Below are 23,587 nucleotides of genomic sequence, written 5' to 3' on the forward strand. Positions count from 1 at the left end.
AACATTGTGCAGATTCTGGCTGGGAAAACGACTAAATTTGTATTCCTGAAGAAATTGAGTAACATTTAACAGACCTGTGAGAATGTGTTGGTTTGTGTTTTTATGTATTAATTCTGTTTTTTTACTATAGTACTTAATAATGTTTTTACTTTTACTATGGTAACTTTTTTATGTCATGTTAGCTGAAGCAGTTGTCTTGGTTTTTCTTACATGCGTCTAACTACAGTTGCAGACACTCAGTAAACTTGCTCTCGAATGTTCACGGACAGTCTTCGACCGTTCCAATATGGCGGACGCCTTAAGACTAGCAGCCCATAGAAACACTTGGAGAAATGAGTAATCTATGTATAATCCATCTATGGTGACTGCCATGTATTATGTAAACAATAAAATGAACATACTAAAAGTGCAACAGTAGGGTTTCTGTTCGTATATGAAAATGTTGTATTTTACGCACTTTTATTTAACATATTTTCTACTTAACATGATACTTACATCTTACTTGTTCTTGCATCCGAGTTGAAAAGTTTAAAGACAACATTAGTGTGAAAGGAAGGTACTGTAATACAAGTTAATTCAGCAAAATGATGTGTAGAGAGAAAGCAAATTATATTTTATATATTATATACACTTTAACAGAGTTTGTTCAGAATACACAAACTTCAGCAAAATTAAATGAAGACTTAAGAGCAGTGGCTGAAAATCAAAGCCATTTTGTCTTTGCAAGTAGTAAGTCTGGTCAATTCTCACCACCAGTCAAGTAAAACATAAATGGAACAGTGTGTAATTGTGAATTGTGCAATCACAATTTTTGTTACAATTTTTCTCTATTATGCACAAAGTCAAACCAAAACAACATTTTAAAATAAACTATGTACAACAGGGGGAAAACATTTATAAAGCATTTGCACAATGTATATTTCACATAAATAAGAACTAGCTAAAATAAACAATTTGCTTAATTCGTATAAAACCTGAATTTAAATAAGACTGTATTTTATACACATTGCATTTACAAATCTATAACAAATGAAATCATTAAAGTTAATTATACAACTAATAGTATGGTTGGAAAAACTGCATGAAAACAATCTCTGTCTATTGTGCCACACTCCAAAATGTGTCTGCAGTCAAACGTGATGCAAAACAGAAAATACCATTATTTCTTGCGAAAGGTGCTTCTTTCCCAGTCAAATTACTCTAGGAATTTTGGCAGTACACTGCATCCATACCAAGTGACAGTGACTTCTATTGGTTCCCTGCAGGGGGAAAAACATCAACAAATACATGACAAATACTGAGTACAGCTGTTACAGTAGCTGCGCTTCACAACGAGAAATCTCTTTCCTCCTGGAAACCAATGATCTAAGTCTCTTATTCTTAATCGCAGTCAGTGCTGTGTTCGTTATTGATGACCTGGACAGAAGCAGCGTGGTAAACCGTCAAGCTCCAGGGGAGGGGCTGGTAAATAAGACAGGAAACAGATGATTCGATTTGGGAGGCCCAGTTGAGTTAACACCCCCAGCGCCCTTTTCCCGAGGGTATTTCTGAGAGCAATTCTGCATAACTTCTGAAGACTGAGGGGTGTGGCTGAAAGACAGCAAATCAAGTTGTCATTAGGACAGTGAAATCAATTTTCTGCTTTAGCAAAAAACATTTTTTAATTCTTACAATTTACTATGACTTTAAAGTTTAGTTTCAAGAAATGGTCTGGTTGGACTTGAAAGTTTTGATAGTTAAATGGAGTTCTGAATGTTAGACCAAGTTTCATAGTACAATGAAACCTCAAAAGAGCAGAGAAAATTTTGTGTCGCATAATATGACCCCTTTAAGAACAACATCTTCCATCACCATAACAGTTCAAACACACATAAACTGAGTACTTATACTTACATTCATAAAGCTCCAGGCAGAGGGCAGATGCTGAGCCGGCTCTGGTGTACTGAATGGGCTTTTTGCCGAGGTTGTCTCTGGCTAAAACATTTCCCCCAAATTCTACCAAAAGCTCAATTAGTTCCAGATTTTTCACTTTAGCAGCATGATGTAGTGCGGTCTCATGAAGTTTAGCAGCATTTACATTTGCACCTAAAAACATTAAAGAAATACAAAGACATCATAGGAATAACGTGCACAAAAGTGTATTTTTTACTATGTGCTACAACAAAAGATTTGATTCACGTTCCGTTTTAGTTAGTGGACATCGCAGTAAATCACTTTACAATAAGGTTTCATTTGTTTTAACTATATTGAAATAACAATGAACAATACCTCTACAGCATTTATTCATCTTAGTTCATTTCAGTATTTACCAATACATTTTTAGAATCAAATGTTGTATCTGTTAACATTAGTTAATGCGCTGTGAACTAACATGAATGAAACAATGAGCAATTGTATTTTATATAACAGATTAATTATGCTGTAAGAAAAATATTTCTCATTGTTAGTTTATATATTAACCAATGTTAAAGTCACCATGAAATCAAATTTGACAGTTCCGATCTTTTATGGAATATTTCAGTATTTATTATAAATTATTTGTAATCTTTAATCAAAATAACTTCACCTCAGCGACATCTCTTCTCGGATGATGTGTTTACTGGCTTGAGGGCGGGGCAACATGTCATTCACATGAGGTCGACCAATAGCAAACCATCCAATCAATTCACATTGAACAAAATCAAGTCTCTCCCTAAATTTTTGTCTTGTTCAAGAAGCCATTTTTTAACTCAGATATATCACAATATGGAAGAAAAGACTATCACAACTTCTGTTTCATGCCGACTTTAACAGATGAGACCTGTTCCAAATAAAAAATAAACACAAACAACTGGAAATGCAGAAACTCACCTGCGTTCAGCAGAACCTTGACGCAGTCGAGATGCTGCCTTGCACACGCCACATGCAGAGGGGTGCCAAAGTGACAGTCATGGGCTTCCATAAACGCACCTTCATCAATCATGAGCTGAACACATTTAGAGTTACCTGGCAGACAAAAAAAAGTAATTTGAAATCATTCTGAAAGATGTCTAATCATTCTAATATTCATTGTTTTTCCCTCATCAAATATCAAATTTTAGACCACTTTCACAATACACATTGTTTATAATATCTTCATTAAGTAAAAATAATTAAGTTACAGCTGTGTTCAAGCTGTGCTCGTTAATGCAAATATCTAATCAGCCAATCACATGACAGCAACTCAATGCATTTAGGAATGTAGACCTAAGATGCATCTGAAATCGCATACTTCCCTACTATATAGTAGGCGAAAAACACTATGTGAATAGAAAAATGTCCAAATTCACAGTACTCATAAAAAAGAAGGCAAAAAGTACCTGGATAACCTACTTCTTCCAGCGAGATTCTGAAGTGTGCATACAGTGGACACTTTACTATCCCATGAGACAACGGGAGAAGATTTATGAATGGCAGTGAAGCGACGTAACTGACTCTGGTAGTATGCAATTTCGGATGCAGCCACTATCAAGACGAACTACTGAAGCTCAAACTGAGCATCAGAACGGGGAAGAAAGGTGCCAGACGAATGGTCTGTGTATTTCTGAAGCTGCTGATCTACTGGGATATTCACCATCAATGGTACGAACAAGAGAACATATCTAGTGAGGGGCAGTTCTGTGGGTGAAAATGCCTTGTTGATGCCAGAGGTCAGAGGAGAATGGCTAGACTGGTTCGAGCTGATAGAAAGGCAACAGTAGCTCACATCACACTTGTTACAACCGAGGTCTGCAGAAGAGCATCTCTGAACGCACAACACATCAAACCTTGAAGCAGAAGAGCTACAGCAGCAGAAGACACACCGGTGACACTCATCTTCCAAAGCTACTTCCAGCAGGATAACACACCATGTCACAAAGCTAAGCTCATCTCAAACTGGTTTCTTGATCATGACAGTGAGTTCATTAAACTCAAATGGCCTCCACAATCACCAGATCTCAATCCAATAGAGCAGCTTTGGGATGTGGAGGAACGGGAGATTCGCATCATTGATGTGCAGCCGACAAATCTGCAGCAACTGTGTGATGCTATCATGACAATATGGACCAAAATCTCTGAGGAATGTTTCCAGCACCTTGCTGAATCTATGCCATGAAGAATTAAGGCAGTTCTAAAAGCAAAAGTGGGTCCAACCTGATAAAGTGGCCAGTGAGTGTATATTCAGCTTTATATAAAGAGCTGTATTTGCTAGTATATATAGTATTGCTTTAAGTATGCTGTATATATGCAGGCACTGTATATATGCTGTATATTGACAGGCTTAAAGCTACACTGTGTAAGTTGATTCTTAGCAAAAAACACTTTGTTCTTTCAAAATGATATGTACTCATTAATGTGTAATTACTTCTACCAACTAATCAAGTATTCTCGTAAGCGTAGAATCTGCCATTTAGAATACATACGAGCGAGTCGCTCGAATGGCGGCAGCCATGTTGCGCCTCCATCTTGAAAATACATTAGCCAAAGAGGGACATACCTGGAAATTCAAGCTTCGCCTTTCGCGTTTTTACACTCAGTGGCGCCGTGACGAATGCGAGGGGGAGATTACTCGCGACTGCCGGCAGATTTGAAATAATACGGCCACCGTAGGAGTTAAAACGCCCTCGGAATGGGAGGGGCTAGAAAGTAATATTCAGTTGGTAGTCATAAACAATTTCACCGCTAGATGGGAGAAAAACCTACACAGTGTAGCTTTAATAAACATACATAAACGACCCTAGGGTAAATCAAGCATCAGGTCACCTTACCGCCCATGCAGGCTTCATGCAGGGGTGAGAAGGTGAAGAGGGGAGGGTTCACCTTGGCTCCATGTTCTAACAGCAACTTCACACACTCCAGACTACCAGCAGCACAGGCGTCACACAACGGAGTGCTGCCGTCAATGTTACGAGCATCAACCTGTGGACAATGACACCAGCAAATAAACAACTGATGTGACAGATTCATGAGACCTACAGTATGGAGGAGCTCCTTACATGAGCTCCAGCATCCAGGAGCAGCTTCACACACTGTGTTTGGCCCTGTATACAGGCCTCATGGAGGGGTGTGATAGAGTCCACAGCCACAATGTTGACAGATGCTCCGTTCTCAATCAGTTTTTGGAGCTGCACAGCTCTGCCCTGAGCCGCAGCCTCATGCACTGCTGAACGATCAGTCCAGAACCCCAGACCATGTGCTGTGTGAAGAATGAGATAGACAGAATTCCAAAACATAGCTTTAGATAGGCGTTTATGGTTGATATGAGTGATTTCCAAATGATCCATCAGTAATATTAAAGGGTTAGTTCACCCAAAAGTGAAAATTCTGTCTTTAATTATTCACCCTCATGTCACGTTCCAAACCAGTCAGACTTTCGTTCATCTTCGGAACACAAACGAAGATCTTTTTGATCTTCGTTTGAAGCTTTCTGTCCCTCCATTGACAGCTACGCAATTGACATTTTGACGCTTCAAAAAGTTCATAAAACTAATCCATATGAATTGAGTGGTTTAGTCCAAATTTTCTGAAGAGACTCGATTGCTTTATATGACGAAAATATGGAATTTAGACTTAGACTATTCACATATAGACATTCATCTACTCACACATCAGTTGTGGTAAACGGAAGCTCACACATGTTCGCTTGACGTGTGTGAACCAATGAGGTTCATTCTCGTGTTACGCAGTTCTCGTGCGTCAAGCAGATTCGGTTGAGCTTCTGTTTGTGTTGCTGATCAATGTTTAAATGTGAATAAAAAGCCTAAATTCAATCTGTTTATTAAATAAAGCGGTCAAGTCTCGCGTCAAATTGGTAGTTGCGTAGCTGTCAATGGAGGGACAGAAAGCTCTCAGATTTCATTAAAAACATCTTCATTTGTGTTCCGAAGATGAACGAAAGTCTTACAGGTTTGGAACAACATGAAGGTGAGTAATTAATTACAGAGTTTTCATTTTTGGGTGAACAATCCCTTTAACTGTAAAAAGTAAATAGGAAAAAAGTGCAATTGATACACAAAAGGGAATTGCAAAAATATCAATATTTAGTAGGCTAATACAGTATAGTCATTTTGTAGTTATATTTAAGTCGTGCTGTTGTACTCCATTTGAAGATGTAGAGGTAAACTACAGCATTTTAGGAAAGGACGTTTTGGACATTATCATGTAACAGCCTGGTGTCAAAACCATATATTCCAGTGAACAGAAAAGGGAGAGATAAAAAGGTCATGCACAGGACAGTGAAACTGACTCATCTTCGTGTTGACTCAGGTCACACTGATCCAGGGCTTTGGTAACCTGCTAATTGTCATTGGTGACTGATTCAAGGCCAAACAGCATGTGATCATCACACAACAGTTCTGGCAGCAAAATTTGGCATCTAGCCTTGGTCTACACGATTAAAACGTGTCATATAGTTACAGTTAACTCTGTCAGTCAAATGATTACCAGACTGCTGGTTAAATGCAGTGTAACAAGTCTCATATAAGAGACAGACATCTTGCAATCTGCATGTAAACTTACCAATTTCCCCAAACAGCGAAGGTCTTGTGCGCGTTATTTCAAATTCCATCATTTATTCCAGATCATAAGAGAATAAAGAATATATGCGTCACACATGAGGGTATCGTCAGCCATAGTTTACAAACACTAGACCTTTTTTCAATCGACTGGCAAATGATGTCGGTTCTTCCTTGGAGACATAATATTGTCGTGCAGGGGGCGCAATTTGGCTCAAAAAGACGAATTAACGTTAAACCGCATTGAAATCTCAAGGAGTTTTTTCGTCTTATTGGATTTGTTTGTACATTAAACTTGTGCTAGAAAAAAGTTAATTTCAAGGATTGGTATCTGACATTTAAATGCGCAGCCGCGCGAGAAATCTGTATAAAATGAGAAAATAAAAATAATTATCGAATAAGTACAAACGTCTGTGATTGGTCTATCCTCACCAGCGCTGAGAAAAGTAATAATTGCCACGTGACAACGCACATCTACTTCGGCTGAGGTCTAAAGGATCATTTCCATCTGAATAATGTCGTTCATAAAATGTACTAGAAACTGAATTGGGAAAGAGAAAGAAAATTGTTGAAATAGCAGTTCTTTTTTATAAAGACCAAGCTGATTGAAACCCCGTCGTATCTGACCGCCAAGCTCCGCCCATTTAGAGATTTCTCTCTGGTGTATCATTTGCAGGTCTGAATTTCTAATGATCAGTGCCAAAACGCGACGACGCTCTTTGGACTGGGGAAGCAAAGACTAAACAATGCCTTTGGCACATTTTCCCTCACCAGCTAGTTTATTTCATGTGCAAAGCAACGATGCATATCAAGCATATAAAAAGTACATAGCCTACATTGACTTTCATTTTGAGCAACAGATACATTACCTAAACATTTAATAGTACCATTCACATCGACAACAACGACAAAAGCATTGTATGAACATTTTCAGCCTTTTCAAAGTAATCAGTATGAAATGTATGTTTTCAGTCACAGTTTTCAGTTTATCATAAAATGTCTCAAAAAGTTTCCTTAATCCTTCAAGCGCCTTCATTAGTGATGATGAAACTGAAATGTCTTAAGTTCAGGGGCTGGTTGCATAAACAGCCATTATGTTAAGACAGTGTCTTGTTCTAGTATGATCCACTAGCAGTTAGTCAGGGGCACTCAGTCTTACTTTTCGGTATCAAATTAGGCCACTTACATTTTTATGTAGGCTAACTGATTTAAAAAAGCAATGAGAAGGCTTAAAGAAAAAAAAAGAAAAAAGATGTCTAATTAAGACAAGTCTAAGTGGTTTATGCAACCAGTCCCAGGTGAAGAATACCAGACGTACCAACAATACAAGTGGGTCAAGAAGTTTGCGACCACATTAGATCCAGAAATGTAAATAGGCATTTCATATTTAACACAAAGTTATGATGTAAAACAAAGAAGAAATAAATCATGATGCTAATCAAAGAAGCAACTGTGCCCATAGCAGTGCACAATATGTTCTTTGGAACATTTCTAAATCATGCTGATAGCATGTTCATCAGAGAAAAAAAAAAAATACAAGTTGTCTCAGATGTTCAGACCCCATTGTATGTCTTGGGTTAAAATAAAGACATTTTCACCAGCTGATCCTTCCTGATTTTACATTCCTACATACATAAAAAAGAAACATTCTTTTAAAGGAATAGTTCACCCAAAAATCTGTCATCATTCACTCTTCTTCATCATGTGGTTCCTAAAGAGTGTTATTTTTTTTTCTCTGTAAAACACAAAATTACAATTGCTAGAAGAAATCTTAAAAAGTTATTGCCATACACTGCTTGTTGGAACTTGACAGGAGGGTGAGAATTGTAATTTTTGGGTGAGCTATTCGTTTAGAGTGGGTGAGCAGCATTACAATGACCGAAGCACTTCTGTGAACCACTGAACAACAAAAGCAACAAAGTACAGCTGCACGATTAATTATTAAAAGATTGTGATTCAAATACCCAGGCGATCTTTTTCCTAAAATGACATCGATTTGGTTATGTCTATAGATAATGTGAAACTGGTTCACACTGCATTGCATGCTGGGGCGGTGCCACCATTTTGGGAGGATTGCCGTCTGCTACTAATCCTTTGACAAGTATGATCACAGCGAACATTCAAATCTGTGTTTGTGCTATGAAGCTATGAAACAGCTTCACAAACAGTCTTTTCAACCACACAGTATCATTAATTCTGTGTTACAGTAATTCAAGTTATCACGGAAGTACTGGGATACAAGTTTATAGTTCAGATATAAACGCTTATGTCTACAGTAGCAATCAAAATAGACTAAATCAACTTTTATAACTCAATGCAGAGTTCAAATAAAGAATGTATCAAGTACATCATTTCACCAGTAGGTGGCGACAAGTGAATGTTACATTCATTCGTCATTGAATCATTGGAGATTTGTTAAAAAATGCTGATTCATCAAGTAATGAACCAAGTGAAGTCTTTATGAGCGAGTCATTGAATCATTCACTCAAAACCAATTTTTTAAAATAATTAATTAAATATTTTTAAATAGACTGCAGCAATTAACATTTTGTCAGAACCTCTAGTTAATTACGTTATTTTGTTTAGTTGTCAGAATCATAGGAGAATCGTGATTTCTATTTTAAACAAAAAAAGAATCGTGCAGCTCTACAACACTAAAATCACAACTTTATCATTGTGCTGGCCAGAAGTATCCATTAAAGCAACTAAACATCAGTGGAGCGGAGATGGTCAAGACTGTGAGAAAAGTCTGTGTCGCTGGGAGCGAGTTGAGGCTGGGAATGGTGCCGCTGTCGATCTTTTGACTGAGAGACGTGGCTTGTGTGTGAGAGTGAGGGGAGAGAGCTGTACGGCCCTTCTTTTTGACCCTCCTCCTTCAAATGCTTCTCCTGATTGGGCACCGGGGTCCACGGTTGCCACGAATCTACAGTGGAGCAGCTCTTCGTCAGCTGAGGCTTCCTCTGCGCAGAAAAGACTTTGCCGGAAGAGCGGAACTGTCAATCAAGAGAAGACGACTATGAGACATGCTCATGCATTTTTTTAAGGTGCAAATTTTTGCAAAGGTGCAAAAAAGCTACAATTGTTGTTAATTTTGTAGAAGCTGATGTGATGTTAAAGGGGTCATATAATGGTACATGCACTTTTAAGTCAAGTCAAGTCAACTTTATTTATATAGCGCTTTTCACAATACAGATTGTATCAAAGCAGCTTCACAGTATTAAATAAAATAGTACATCAGTGTTTGTTTCTGGTGTAAAACATCCACGTTTGGTAATGCAGATCAATAGCACTGTTGAATCGATTAATCAAATTAAGTATCCCCAACTGAGCAAGCCAAAGGCAACAGTGGCAAGGAACCGAAAAACTCCATTAGGTGACCTAATGGAGAAAAAAAAACCTTGGGAGAACCCAGGCTCAGTCGGGGGCCAGTTCTCCTCTGGCGTTTATGAAGTAGAGACCGGTTTTAACTGTAAGATTAAAATATTATATGAATGCCTGGCTGAAGAGATGCGTCTTTAATCTAGTTTTAAACTGGGAGAGCGAATCTGAGCAACGAACAGTATCAGGAAGGCTATTCCAGAGTTTCGGTGCTAAATGTGAAAATGCTCTCCCTCCTTTGGTGGATCTGGATATCCTAGGTATGACCAGAAGCCTCGAATTTAGTGATCTTAAAGAGCGCGATGGATTATAGGGCGATAGAAGATCCGTTAAATAAACTGGAGCTAAACCGTTTAGGGCTTTATAAGTCAGTAGCAATACCTTGTAATTAATACGGAACTTTATAGGTAACCAATGTAGTGATGATAAAATTGGTGTTATATGGTCAAACTTTCTTGATCTAGTAAGAACTCTAGCGGCGGCATTTTGGACTAACTGTAGCTTGTTTATTGAGGATGCAGGACAACCAGCTAATAAAGCATTACAGTAATCTAGTCTCGAGGTCATGAATGCATGAACTAGCTTTTCTGCATCAGAGACAGATAGCATGTTACGTAATTTAGCAATATTTCTAAGGTGAAAAAATGCTGTTTTTGTAACATATGAAATATGATTTTCAAAAGACAAGTTACAATCTAATATAACACCCAGGTCTTTTACTGTAGAGGATAAAGTAACAGGACACCCTACTATGTTAAAGTTGTATTGTGAGAGGTTTTGTGGGCGGTTTTTTGAACCGATAAGTATTACCTCTGTCTTATCTGGATTTAATAAAAGAAAATTGTGCGTCATCCAATCTTTTATATCTTTAACACACTCTGTCAATTTGGATAATTTAGCGTTTTCATCCGGCCGTGATGAAATATATAGTTGTGTGTCATCAGCATAACAATGGAAACTAATTCCATGTTTCCTTATAATATTTCCAAGTGGCAGCATATATATTGAGAATAATAGAGGGCCTAACACAGATCCTTGCGGCACTCCATAGTTTACTGGAGTTATGATCGATTTTTCTCCGTTTAAATAGACAAAATGGTAGCGGTCAGATAGGTATGATCTGAACCAGCTTAATGCTTGTCCTTGAACACCGGTATAGTTTTGTAGCCGATCTAAGAGTATTGTGTGATCTATAGTATCGAACGCAGCACTAAGATCAAGTAAAACTAGTATTGAGATACAGCCTTGGTCAGAAGCTAAGAGTAAATCATTTGTGATTTTAACGAGCGCAGTTTCAGTGCTATGATGCGGCCTGAACCCAGACTGAAACTTTTCATAGGTGTCATTTTCTTGCAAGAAAGAGCCCAGTTGGGCAGACACAACTTTTTCTAATATTTTGGACATAAAAGGAAGATTTGAAATGGGTCTATAATTTGCTAGGTTATTTGGGTCTAATTGTGGTTTCTTAATGAGTGGTTTTATAACTGCCAATTTAAATGTTCTTGGAACATGACCTAAAGATAAAGACGAGTTAATAATATTGAGGAGAGGCTCTTCCACTATAGGTAACACTTCTTTCAATAGTTTAGTTGGTATGGGATCTAATAAACATGTTGTTGTTTTATAGGAAATGATAAATTTATTTAACTCTTTTTGTTCTATAGTTGTAAAGCACTGTAATTGTTCTTGCGGGGTGATAATCGAGGCTGAATTATAAGGCGCGATTGAAGATTGAACGTTTACAATTGTGGATCTGATGTTTTCTATTTTCTCAGTGAAAAAATTCATGAAATCATTACTACTAAACTGTAACGGAATATTTTGTTCAGGTGACGCTTGTTTATTTGTTAGTCTAGCCACGGTGTTAAATAAGAACCTAGGATTGTTTTGGTTATTTTCTATTAGTTTGCGGAGATGCTCAGCCCTGGCCGCTTTTAGGGCCTTTTTATAGCGTGACGTACTGTCTTTCCAAGCGATTCTAAAAACCTCTAAATTAGTTTGTTTCCATTTACGCTCTAAATTACGGGTTTCTCTCTTTAGAACACGAGTAGTATTGTTGTACCATGGTGCTTTAATTTTCTCTCTGACCTTTTTTAGTCTCATAGGTGCAACAATATCCCATTTTCCAGAGAGAACGGTGCTCATAGTGCTGGTTAGTTCGTCTAGTTCATCTGTTTGTTTAGGTTCAGGCAGCAGCTGAGACAGATCCGATAAGCAATTTGAAAAATTATCTATGGTGGATGGAAGGATTGTTCTGCCTAATCGATAACGCGGCGCAGCATGATATATTACCGGGGTACGTAATATGCAATTTACCATGTAATGGTCAGTTACATCATCACTTTGCGGAATGATATCTATATCGGTTGGATCGGTTCCATGTGATATAATTAAATCGAGTGTATGATTAAAACGATGAGTTGGTCCGGTAACGTTTTGCTTAACCCCAAAGGAGTTTAATAAGTCTATAAACGCAGCCCCTAACGTATCATTTTGATTATCTACGTGTATGTTAAAATCTCCAACAATTAATATTTTATCGACATTGACCAATAGATCTGAGAGAAAATTTGCAAATTCTTTTAGGAAATCAGCGTAAGGCCCTGGTGGTCTATATACGGTAGCCAAGGCTAAAGATAATAGGGATGTTTTTCTATCATCTAAGAGCGTAACATTTAGTACAAGTACTTCAAATGAAATAAACTTATAACCCGTTTTCTGAGTAACATTGAGAATATCTCTATAGATAGTTGCAATACCGCCGCCACGACCAATCAGACGGGGCTCGTGCTTATAGGAGTATCCTGATGGAGTAGACTCATTTAGACCGAAATAATCATTTGGTTTAAGCCAGGTTTCAGTAAGGCAAAGTACATCTATGCTATTATCTGTGACTATTTCATTTACAATAACTGCCTTATGTGTGAGTGATCTAATGTTTAAAAGACCTAGCTTTAGAAATTGTTTTTGTTTACTAATAGCAACATTTTCTGTTTTAATAACAATTAGATTTTTCCTAGATCCTGCAGTAGATTTATTATTTGATCGCACTAAACGAGGAATAGACACAGTTTCTATGCAATGTTCTACACTAGTATTTATATCAGTTAATTTGGTGCAGCAGAGACTATGATTTGGACTTTTGGTTACTAGTCAAAAGGTATTTAACATTTTGGAGATGTTATCTGACAGAAGATCCGATCCGAATCTGTTTGGGTGTAAGCCATCAGCACGGTATAGCCTAGGACGCTCCCAAAACAGATTCCAATTATTTACAAAGAGCAGTTTCTGCTCATTGCACCATGACGTTAACCATTCATTTAGCGCGAATAATCTACTAAACTTGTCATGTCCTAGACGGTACGTGGGAAGCGGTCCTGACACAATGATCGTTATATCAGGCGATGTGCTGCGTACCGTATCGATCAGATTCCTGAAGTCTTTCTTCAGAACTTCCGTCTGGCGCAGCCTGATGTCGTTCACTCCCGCGTGCAATACCAAAGTTCCGACGCGCTCGTTATCGATCAACTTTTACAAGGTGATTGTACTGAAATGTGTGTTGGCAGTGTCTGTACACAACCATCATAAAATGATAAAAATCCATCCAGTGGTCTTTTTTTAATCTCCTTATATGTTTTCCCGTCTCAAATCGAGCCGTCTGACGTCACACGGTCGGACGCCCCTCCCACGATTGTTAATTGACAGCAGCGTTTCAACACAGACCCGCCCTGAGCGAGCTGTCATCATAGTCCGCGCGGACATTGTTGATACGCTGGAGCAGAATGGCGTCTAAGCGATTGTTGTGTTCTGGTGCAATAACGAACACAGCATCATTTTGATGTTCCTAAGTCCGAACCGCTGAAGACGCAGTGGCTGAGTTTTGTTTTTCGAAGGGAATATTCCCCACGATCAACGTCAATGCTTTCATGTTTGCGTGAATCATTTCTTACCAGACTGCTTTATAAAGTATAAGCTGCTATAAGATACTATGGTCAGTATAAAGCTGGTTTTGCTAAGAAGCTGCTCCTGAAAAAAGGATCGGTACCAACTATTCGTGTTCCTGCTGCACCTCCAGAAGAACTGAAGTGAGTGTAACGTTTTATTGACCTTTATTTAATCGTTATATTAATCTTTGCAAATCGCTTGCACGCTTCACGATTAATGCGGCTGTTTACACTCAGGGTACATTACGGCATGTTTTCTATGTACAACGTTCTCAATATAATTCATAATCCCACGTTTATAATGAACAACGCGTTATGGTTGTGTTATTATTACAAACGGTGTAATCACAGAACAGAGGGGCGGGGTGAGCAAAGCTCATTATCATTTAAAGACACATGCACTTAAATGGCGTGCTGAAAACAGCTGTTTTTTACCAAGTGTTTTCTTACAATACGTATGAGAATTTTTAATTAAAGTGTATTACAAACTTTCCATTTAGACCCTAAAGAATCATAATAACTTGTACAAAATGGCATTGTATGACCCCTTTAAGGCGTTTTACATTGGATGGTGCTAAATTATATAGTATTTATATTTGATATAATAATTACAATTTCTAGTTATTACAATTACTAGTTATTTCACATTTCTAGTGGGGTTCTATATAGACCTTATGTAGCTCCGCCTCTGTTGTGTTCGGTTTTCCGGCTAGGATGGCTAAAGATGGCTAGGGTTCTTGACTCAATTTTAAAGAACACTTTTTGCCAAAAAAGGTTCTATATAAGGAGAAATGTCTTAAATGACTGCATAATACTTTCATGTTTAACAGGTTTTCAATTTGTTTTCTAGTGATAAAGTGTTTACGAGTGATTTAATTCATAAAATGTATTCAAAATAAAAAAATTATCAAAACAAGATTAATTAATTAATAATAAATCCATAAAATGATCCCATGATGGGAACCCTAAAAGACCTGACAGAACCCTTTACGGTTTTTACCCTTTTCTTCTAAGAGTGCATATTCACAAAGCCAGATGGAAACAATGTCTGAAAGTACAAACTTGAAAGTTTTTCTTTTCTTACCCTGACATGTACTCTTATTTGTACAATGCTTGGTTCTCAAAAAAAAACAAAAAAAAAACTGTGAAATGCTAAAACAATTTTTTTTTTTTGACAGCTACCTGAAATATCAAAATCAGTGATGTCATTGATGACTGTGATCTAATCCATATCATCTGATATTAGATTTTGAAATCACTTTAAGGACATTTTTACCTTAGGTGGCCCTCTAAAGTCTTCAATTTTTGAGGAAATATCCTTGATCCAGCCCTTCATGTCTTCTGGAGTGTCTGTCTGCATGTAAACAGAACATGAACAGGTTAAGTTGACAAGATGTTTTAGTTGAGCTATTATGATATACAGTATATAAGGATCTAAGGATTCTCAATAGCAACCTGTCTGTGTTACTTTGAAAGAGCAACCTTAGAATTATTTATAATTATTAGTGATTTATGTAGTTATCATTTGATTAACATGTTAATCATTTATTCATATTATTGTTAGATTTACCTTTCCTTCCTTTCAACAAAATGTATTTATTCATATTATTTGATTTACATAATTTATAATTTTATTATTATTATTCATTTATGTAATTTTATGTTTTCATATTTTATATTACTTATTATTTTACCTATTTCCTTGCTCTTGCAATGCTTGCTATTGTTGTTTAATCTTACGATTGTGTGGTTTGAAGGGATTTTTGTTTTCATGTGTAAGCGATCTGAAAATGTCTGACGACGTAAATCACAGGACGACGTTGTGAAGTAGTAATATTCCATTGTTTTTGCTGTGGTGTAATAACACTTGTTCAATCAACATTCAGTATGAGCATTGAAACATACGGAAATAAGATTATTTGATAAACTCTGCTCTTTTTATTCTCATCACTTCATCTCATGCTTCTGCTCTTCCCTGGCTTTCTCAGTCAAACTCTCAGGCTGAGACTGGAAGACTGATATCTACTGGCAGGGATTCTGCGTCTGGGGTCGCATCTAATATATCTGATATTTCTGACATGGAGATCCATCTGATGTAACTACATATCAATAAAATATTAATAAACATTATGTATTTAAAAATTATGATTTGACTAATTGACCTGATGTATAGTCCACAAGTAACAACACAAGTACCAAGTAACATTAAAGGAATAATAATAATAATAAAAAAAAAAAGTTTATATATATACGTTATATATATATATATATATTTTTTTTTTTTTTACCTTAGTTCATTTACTTGCTTTAATGTTTTATGTTTTCTTAGTTTTTATGTATCTTATTGTTTGTTTCCTTGGCTTTTGTGAAGCACTTTGGTCAACACCAGTTTTTAAACGTGCTATACAAATAAAATTGTATTGTATTGTATAATTAACGATTTCATAATTTACATTGTACACATATTTACTACTCATTTTGTTTCAAACCCATATGCTTTTCCATTGAAAAAAAAAAAGAAAGGATTTTGGTACAACATGAGGGCAGTGTTATTTTAGTATTTTTCATATACTATTTTAGCATTTAATATTTAATATTAGCATTTAATATTTTGAATGAGCTTTTATTTTTATATTTGTGATTTTAATTAATGACTTTTAGTCATTTCAAGTGCTTTTGTAAAATTTTTTTTATCTACCTTCAATTTATTTTTATTTCACTTTTAGTAATTTTAGTGCATCGAATTTTTTTTTTCACTTTATTGCCAAGGCAACATTTCTAATTCACATATTTTAAGTTAAAATTTTTCATCTAAAATTTATTTTTATTATAGTTTTTAATAGATTCCATTTTAGTTGAATGTTCCATCTTTAGTCCTTTAATTAAAGGATTAAAGATCTTCATAAGTCTATTTGCATTCACAACATGCCTCAGCACTACAATAGCCACATAAACACCTGTCATACTTGAAAAGCATTTATAATGAGTTTTTTACGTTTCGCTTGAGTGATAGAGCATTTATGCAAGCACGATTAAAAAAACAGTTAATCTTAAAATACATTCACACACAGCTGCAGATTTGGATGCCAGTCATTGAGATGAACCATGTGCGCATTATGTGGTTCACCTACCTAAATATGAATTTTTTTTTTTTACTTTTATCACTGACACCTGGATCATTATTATCAAATCCATTTAGCCCAGAGTTACCTGGATGTAGAAGGTTCTGGTACTTGTGATGATTTCAAAAAGGTTATCACGAGACAGCAGATCCCTACAACAAACAACACAATTAATAATTACAACATCTTTTTTTGACATTTGAACATTAGAATGATAGTGTATGTGTGTATGTATACCAGTAAACCAGTATCACCAGTCACTTTATTAGGTACACCAGTTCAACTGCTTGTTAACGCAAATATCTAATCAGACAATCACATGACAGCATGGATTTAAGCATGTAGACATGGTCAAAACACCTGCTGAAGTTCAAACTGAGCATCAGAATGGGGAAAAATGGTGATTTAAATTACTTTAAACGCAACACCATCTCTAAGGCTTACAGAGAATGTCCGAAAAAGAGAAAATATCCAGTAAGTTCTGTCTTGCCATTGCCAGAGGTCAGAGGAGACTAGTTTGAGCTAACAGAAAGGCAACAACCTCACATCACACTTGTTACAACCGAGGTCTGCAGAAGAGCAATACTAAACGCACAACAGGTCCAACCTTGAAGCAGATGAGCTACAGCAGCAGAAGACACACCGGTGACACTCCTGTCAGCTAAGACCAGGAAACTAACTGACGCTACAATTTGCACCGGCTCACCAACATTATTGTCCAAGATTGGAAAAAACATTGCCTGGTCTGATGAGTCTCGATTTCTGCTGCAAGATTCAGATGGCAGGATTAAGGATTTGGCATAAACAACATGGAAAGCATGGATCCATCCTGCCTTGTGTCAACGATTCAGGCTGCTGGTGGTGTAATGGTGTGTGGGATATTTTCTTGGCACACTTTGGGCCTCCTTGTACCATTTGAGCTTTCTTGTGAGCCAGCTTCGGAAGAGGCTTCCTTCTGGGACGACGGCCATGCAAACCGACTTGTTGCAGTGTGCGGTTTATGGTCTGAGCACTGACAAGCTGACCTTCCGCTTCTGTGACCTCTAAAGCAATGCTGGCAGGACTCATGCGTCTGTTTTTTCAGCCAGCTTCTGCACCTGACGCACAGCACGAGGACTCAACTTCTTTGATTGACCCTCGCGAGGCCTGTTCCGAGTGGAACCCGTCTTGGAAAACCTCTTTATGACCCTGGCCTGTACTGTAACTCAGTTTCAGGGTGTTACCAATCTTCTTATAGCCTAGGTCCACTTTGTGGAGAGCAACTATTCTAATTCTCAAATCCTTAGAGAGTTCTTTGCCATGAGGTGCCATGTTGAACATCCAGTGGTCAGCATGAGAGAACTGTACTTGAAGCACAAATTTTAACTGCTCTAATACAAGATACAACAATCTGTTTGGTCCTGTCAAGCAGACAAAAACATGAACATGATGAATAGGACATGTGGCTTTGCATGGTTAAACGATGTACAGCTATTATCACTTAGGTTGCCAGTTATTTTGACAATAATGGCTGTATGTTGAGTTATTTTCAGAGGACAGTCAATATATACTGCTATACAAGCAACACATTGACTACTCTAAAATATATCCAAGTTTCATTTCTATAGTATTATCCCTTGAGAAGATATACTAAAATGTTTGCTAAAATGTGAGGGGTGTACTCACTTTTGTGAGATACTGTATATATTTATACATTTTAAAGCTTGAAAGCTACAGAAATGCCAGAAATGTGAACTACTTGTTGGTTTGTGACCAAAACCAACAAGAAAAACCACAAAAGAAAGTTCTCACCCTGATTTTACAAGGCACTCGTTGACTCTCAGCACATCCCGCAGTCGAATACTGCGCAACGGTTCCTTATCCTAAAAAGAAAAAGGTTTACATAACTGTTCATGATATACATATAAATCACTTGCTTTCTGTTAAAGAGTTTTCCATTCCGGCGTCTCACCACTTCAGATTTATAGTAGCTCACAGTTTGGTCATCTAAAACAAAAAACCTCCTCTTCCAGCTTTTCCTCTGAAAGAACATTTGGTTCAGTGATGGTGATGTCAAAATGAATTTAACAAAAGTTTTATAGCAGTGTTTCTAGTTTTGCAGGGTCCATTATTTTACATAAACCATGATCTTCAATAAGCCCATCAATATGCTAAATTATAAACTTGACAAACTAAGGACATACTGGTTATTCCCAAAAATCACAGGACACTGGTCTTACCACATTGCCTTGCTTGACACAGAAGCCAGACCTCACGGCATTTGGACGCACACTCTGGCATCTTCTTAAAGTGACGTGTGACCCTGGATCACTCGTGAAGACATCCTCAGAATCGCTCTGAGGAACCTAACAGATTTATGTTTATGTTTTCCTGTCAACTACATGAAAAACATGACTAAAGAACACACAAATACATTACCTGTTGGACTGGCGTGTGCACAACCACTCCTCCGACAATTTCTGTTTTATACGCCTGTCCAGATGTCGAATGACTTGGGTTTGAAACATTTGTGACATCAGAGCTTTGGGCCACTGGTGAAGCTTTTGGAACCTTAAAAAGATATTTACTGATTAAAGAGGACCTATTATGCTTTTTTCTTCAAGTGTGTATTGTTGCTGTTTGAGCAAGAAAAAGGCCTGCAAAGTTTCAAAGCACAAAGTCACTCCAAAGAGAGTTATTCTCTATATCAGTACTGTTTCTGAACTCTTTGAAACGCCTCAATTGTAGTCTTGAGTTTTCTCAAGGAACAGATACACATTTCAGAAATATAGTCATAGCGGTTGACCAATCACAACACACTGGTCCAGTCAACCAATTAGAGCGCATTGAGCTTTTCGGAAGGAGGAGCTTCATAAGTCATGAATAATCTTTCATATCTAACTAATTTCCGAGAAGCTCTAAGCATGCTTATTTATGGATAACATCCAGGTTTGTCACATTTCTTGGAATACATATGAGATATGATGAAATGCCAAAAAATGACAGCAGTGAGTATGCAAAAAGCTTGACATACTGTGATTTTGGTGGCATTATTCAGAGCAATGACCCATTCCTTCAAGTCCACAGCATCATTAGCCTGCAGAAAGTACCGTCTAGACAATGCATTTATTACTGGAAGAAAACAAAACAAAACAATGGTTAGTTATTGATACTATGAAAAAAAACCCACACATATCCACATAACGTACTTACCAAAACAGAACTCTGCCTTTGGTTTCTGTTTTGCTGATGCTTCATTAACCTACAATCAAGTTAAATCAAATTTGAATAAGCAAAAATTTGTAATAATAAAAGAGCCTTATATTTCTTTTTATATTATGGTAGAATATGATACCTTTGAAATGTAACTGAGTCGCAAACTCCCAACAGACTCTGTTCCCACAGGTAGGTTCTGTTTTTTAAGAAAACAGGGAAAAATAGTTATGCAAAATAGGACTACAATTTTTTAGGATGCAAATTTGAGTTTTAGAGTGTAGGTAAATAGGAAGATCCTCTATAATCCCATAACGTCTGTTCTGTTTAAAGCTACACTTGAACATAAAGAGCAATACCTGTGGATTGTCCATATACCATAGAAGGAAATTCTCATGAGTATCCAAGATAAAATAACGCCGGTAAAACCTATCACTGTTCTCATTTTCCTCAATATCCAGGAATCCACAGGTCCGGTTTTGTCTGTCCAGGTAAGGCATGTCCCAGATCTACAAAGAAAAACAAAAACATATAACATTGAATCTCACATATAACTCTGGGTCTCTGCCATCTTTAAATAAATAAACCTTTCCTTTTAGTTTCTGAGAATACAAATAATATATAACCATATAATTGCACGCACGTGCATGCACACACACAGTTTAATGACTGCACATGAGATGATCCCTATATATGCATATTCACACAATATTTACAAAAAATGGCCTACTAGTAAAAAAAGATCATATGGATATTTTTGTCTTTACTCTCTCAATACTAGATTCGAGATTCCCACACCTTTTTTAAAAAAAATTCCCCAGTGGCTCGTGATTACTAGAAAATAAATCTAGTAGTCTCTTTTTACAGAGACTGCACTTAGAGTAATTTTTAGCAAATAACAACTGTAGAGATGAGCATAGCTAGAAATATGAAAATGAAGGACTATAAAAGTTTCCATGACTTTCCATGAACGTGGGAATCCTATAAATCCAACATAGGTAGAACAAAAACAAGTTTTCAGAGTGTTCTTGACAGGTGGATTCAGGTGTGGTTCACCTGGACCAGGATTTCATCATATCCCAATGGAAAACTGCATTACGAGAATGAGATCAAGCTTTTGGAGAGGAAGTCGGTGTTGCGTATAACTGCCACACCTAATCAACTTACTTCACTTCCAGAATCCCCAAGGCTCGTGACTCATCCGCGTTCCGCTGTGTGTGTTTTGTTCAGCGCGCTCTCAGAACATAATTCACGCACAATGCGCGCTCATTTATCCGCGAAAACTGATGAAAGCTCCGCGCAGAAAGCCGAGCCTTGTGCCACTCGCGCAGCCTCTTTCCGGGTTGACAGCAAGTTGAGTTAAAACCAAAACTAAACGCATCCGGTAGTGGATCTTTATTTTTTTTTTCTCGTACGGAAAGCGGAACCCAGTAGATGCCGTGTTAGAAACGACGCAATGGGCAAATAACACAGCGTGCAAAACAAGACATTGTTATAAAACTCTAAAAACTTAAATGTACTTAAAATGTAAGTGTGTGTGTCTGTGTATATACATAGCTATATACATACATACATTCATATATATATGTATATGAATTATGTATATGAATTATGTATGTATGTAGCCTATATATAAAAATAAAATAACGCACCTAAAATAACATTTACATTTGGGTTAAAATTCATTGCAACAAAAATAAATTCCTTTAAAACAGCCGATTACCCCCCTTTCAAAAAAAGTTTTTGTTACTACCAATCACATATTTTGTATTGTGAAACGTTATATGCACAACTTTAATATTATAACGAAGCATAGCCTAACCCCAAATAAAATAGCCTTCTTTTTTTAAACAACTGTTTAAAACTCTTTTGTCAAATGTTTTATTTATAATATATTTCATGAAAGCATTTGTGCATGTAAATAAACATGATTCTGATCGTATGTTTAAAATAAAATAATCAATAATCAAAATACACTATCGGAAAAACAGAAATCTTGTACCTTCTTTCATAATAGTCCAGTCATTTTAAGCCAAAATGGGGGTCAACCTTGAACAAATTGCAACAGAAGCAAACTCAACTGATTTTGTATCCTCGATATGAAAAAAAAAAGCCCAGAAGAATCCCATTAGGGGAAAGTTTAGAAAAAGACCCAAATATAGCCTATTCATAGGCCTATTCATTCTTTTTCTTACGTGAATAGGGTAAAAATTTTAACCTTTAGATATCACCATGAAAATTACTGAGTTGATTACTTACATCAAGACAAACAAAAAATGTATTACAAGTTTTTTGAAATTGTTTGTTAACATGGACAAACGGTGCATAATCTAATTATGTATGTGCTAATTTGCATAAATACCACAGCAGATCTAAACATTGGGTAAAGCCAGGTGAAAATGTCTTGTTGAATGAATCTTGTTGACACATAACAGTTAAAGACTTAATGTTAAGGTCTGAATGGATCCCATTTAGGCTACCCATGAGCATTAATACATAGAGGCAGGAAGAAGTACTTTAGAAACCAGCCTTTATTCATTTTTAAGAGATTGAGTTTGGGGCTGGGTCCGTGGGACTGTTTCTGGGGGATGAGTCTAAGGGAAGAACAGGAGACAATGGTAAGGAGAATGCAGAAGACAAAAGGTAGGTAAAATAAAAAGTGAATCCCCAGAAACAGTCCCACGGACTTGCCGTTTACCTGGATGAGGGCCCTTCAAACCTTGTGAAGGAGTGCATGGTAAATTATTTACATTTTTAAAAATTATTGTACGTTTCTGTAAACCCAACTCCCCCTTTCACCCGATATTGTTTCTTTTAGGATGTTGAGCCCTGACCTCGATACGCAAGACCACCCTAGGAATCTATGTGGACAGACATGGAGGAGCAGAGGCTACAGATCCTTACAAAGATATTGGCATCAAGATTTATGGCATCTAAATACAGGAAAACCTGACCAATGTGCAGATGTGTTTTCTTCGATGCTTGGTCTTATTTACGCCTGAAAAATAAACTCCTGTAATCTGAGGTCAGGACCATTTCTGCTCTTTCTATAAGGTTGCACTGTTGACTTTTACAGTACTTTTGTTTCAATATCAACCATGTTACATTACTTTGAATAATAGTCGTGTTTTTAACAACTGATTGTTTGCTGCTTTTTTTGCAGAACACATTTATAAGTATTTGATAAATCCTTTCACTTAAAGGCAACATGCTTTTATTTTTTATTATTTAATTCATTATTTTTCATGAAAAGTGAAGGCAGTCTTTACAAAGTAAATATTTTGTACATGTTCATGTCGGAAATATTTGTAAAAATGACAACAAAATTGTAAAAAAGAAAAAGTGAATGTATTCATTGAATAAACTCATAATGAAACTGGATTATTTGTTTTGGTTGAATTAAAAAAATTTTTTTTTAGGATAATTTAACTAGGGAAAA

At 36.7% G+C, this 23,587-nt stretch overlaps 2 protein-coding genes across 3 annotated transcripts; both read right to left on the reverse strand.

Annotated features, from left to right (window-relative positions):
* Positions 1–590: 590 nt before the first annotated feature.
* asb13b (ankyrin repeat and SOCS box containing 13b) lies at positions 591–7,238 on the reverse strand. Its single transcript, XM_081348703.1, has 6 exons — positions 6,517–7,238; positions 4,995–5,194; positions 4,767–4,917; positions 2,851–2,985; positions 1,894–2,085; positions 591–1,590 (listed from the first exon to the last, which is right to left on the reverse strand). Exons 1-6 carry the CDS (start codon positions 6,566–6,568, stop codon positions 1,406–1,408), a joined length of 915 nt encoding a protein of 304 aa, XP_081204829.1. The 5' UTR covers positions 6,569–7,238; the 3' UTR covers positions 591–1,405.
* A 38-nt stretch (positions 7,239–7,276) lies between these two features.
* Positions 7,277–21,509, reverse strand: plekha2 (pleckstrin homology domain containing A2). Of its 2 annotated transcripts, none has more exons than XM_081348701.1 (12): positions 21,316–21,509; positions 20,508–20,657; positions 20,291–20,347; positions 20,149–20,197; positions 19,970–20,067; positions 19,375–19,506; positions 19,176–19,301; positions 18,908–18,976; positions 18,748–18,818; positions 17,045–17,108; positions 15,111–15,188; positions 7,277–9,505 (listed from the first exon to the last, which is right to left on the reverse strand). In XM_081348701.1, exons 2-12 carry the CDS (start codon positions 20,646–20,648, stop codon positions 9,218–9,220), a joined length of 1,173 nt encoding a protein of 390 aa, XP_081204827.1. In that variant the 5' UTR covers positions 20,649–20,657; positions 21,316–21,509; the 3' UTR covers positions 7,277–9,217. The 2 variants fall into 2 exon arrangements, with proteins under 2 accessions (XP_081204827.1, XP_081204828.1); XM_081348702.1 differs by having other exon boundaries at positions 19,176–19,292; positions 21,316–21,450.
* Positions 21,510–23,587: the final 2,078 nt, after the last annotated feature.

The sequence above is a fragment of the Scardinius erythrophthalmus genome (genome assembly GCF_964197995.2).
Source record: "Scardinius erythrophthalmus genome assembly, chromosome: 20".
Taxonomy (NCBI): Eukaryota; Metazoa; Chordata; class Actinopteri; order Cypriniformes; family Leuciscidae; genus Scardinius; species Scardinius erythrophthalmus.

Coding starts and splice junctions, on each gene's coding strand:
- asb13b (XM_081348703.1), bottom strand. CDS start 6,568: ATGATGGAATTTGAAATAACGCGCACAAGACCTTCGCTGTTTGGGGAA. Junction 5,195..6,516: donor TTCGCTGTTTGGGGAAATTG/GTAAGTTTACAT, acceptor TTCTTCACACAG/CACATGGTCTGGGGTTCTGG. Junction 2,986..4,766: donor GCATGAAGCCTGCATGGGCG/GTAAGGTGACCT, acceptor TTTGTCTGCCAG/GTAACTCTAAATGTGTTCAG.
- plekha2 (XM_081348701.1), bottom strand. CDS start 20,648: ATGCCTTACCTGGACAGACAAAACCGGACCTGTGGATTCCTGGATATT. Junction 20,068..20,148: donor AAAGGCAGAGTTCTGTTTTG/GTAAGTACGTTA, acceptor GTTTTCTTCCAG/TAATAAATGCATTGTCTAGA. Junction 17,109..18,747: donor GAGTGCCTTGTAAAATCAGG/GTGAGAACTTTC, acceptor TGTTTGTTGTAG/GGATCTGCTGTCTCGTGATA.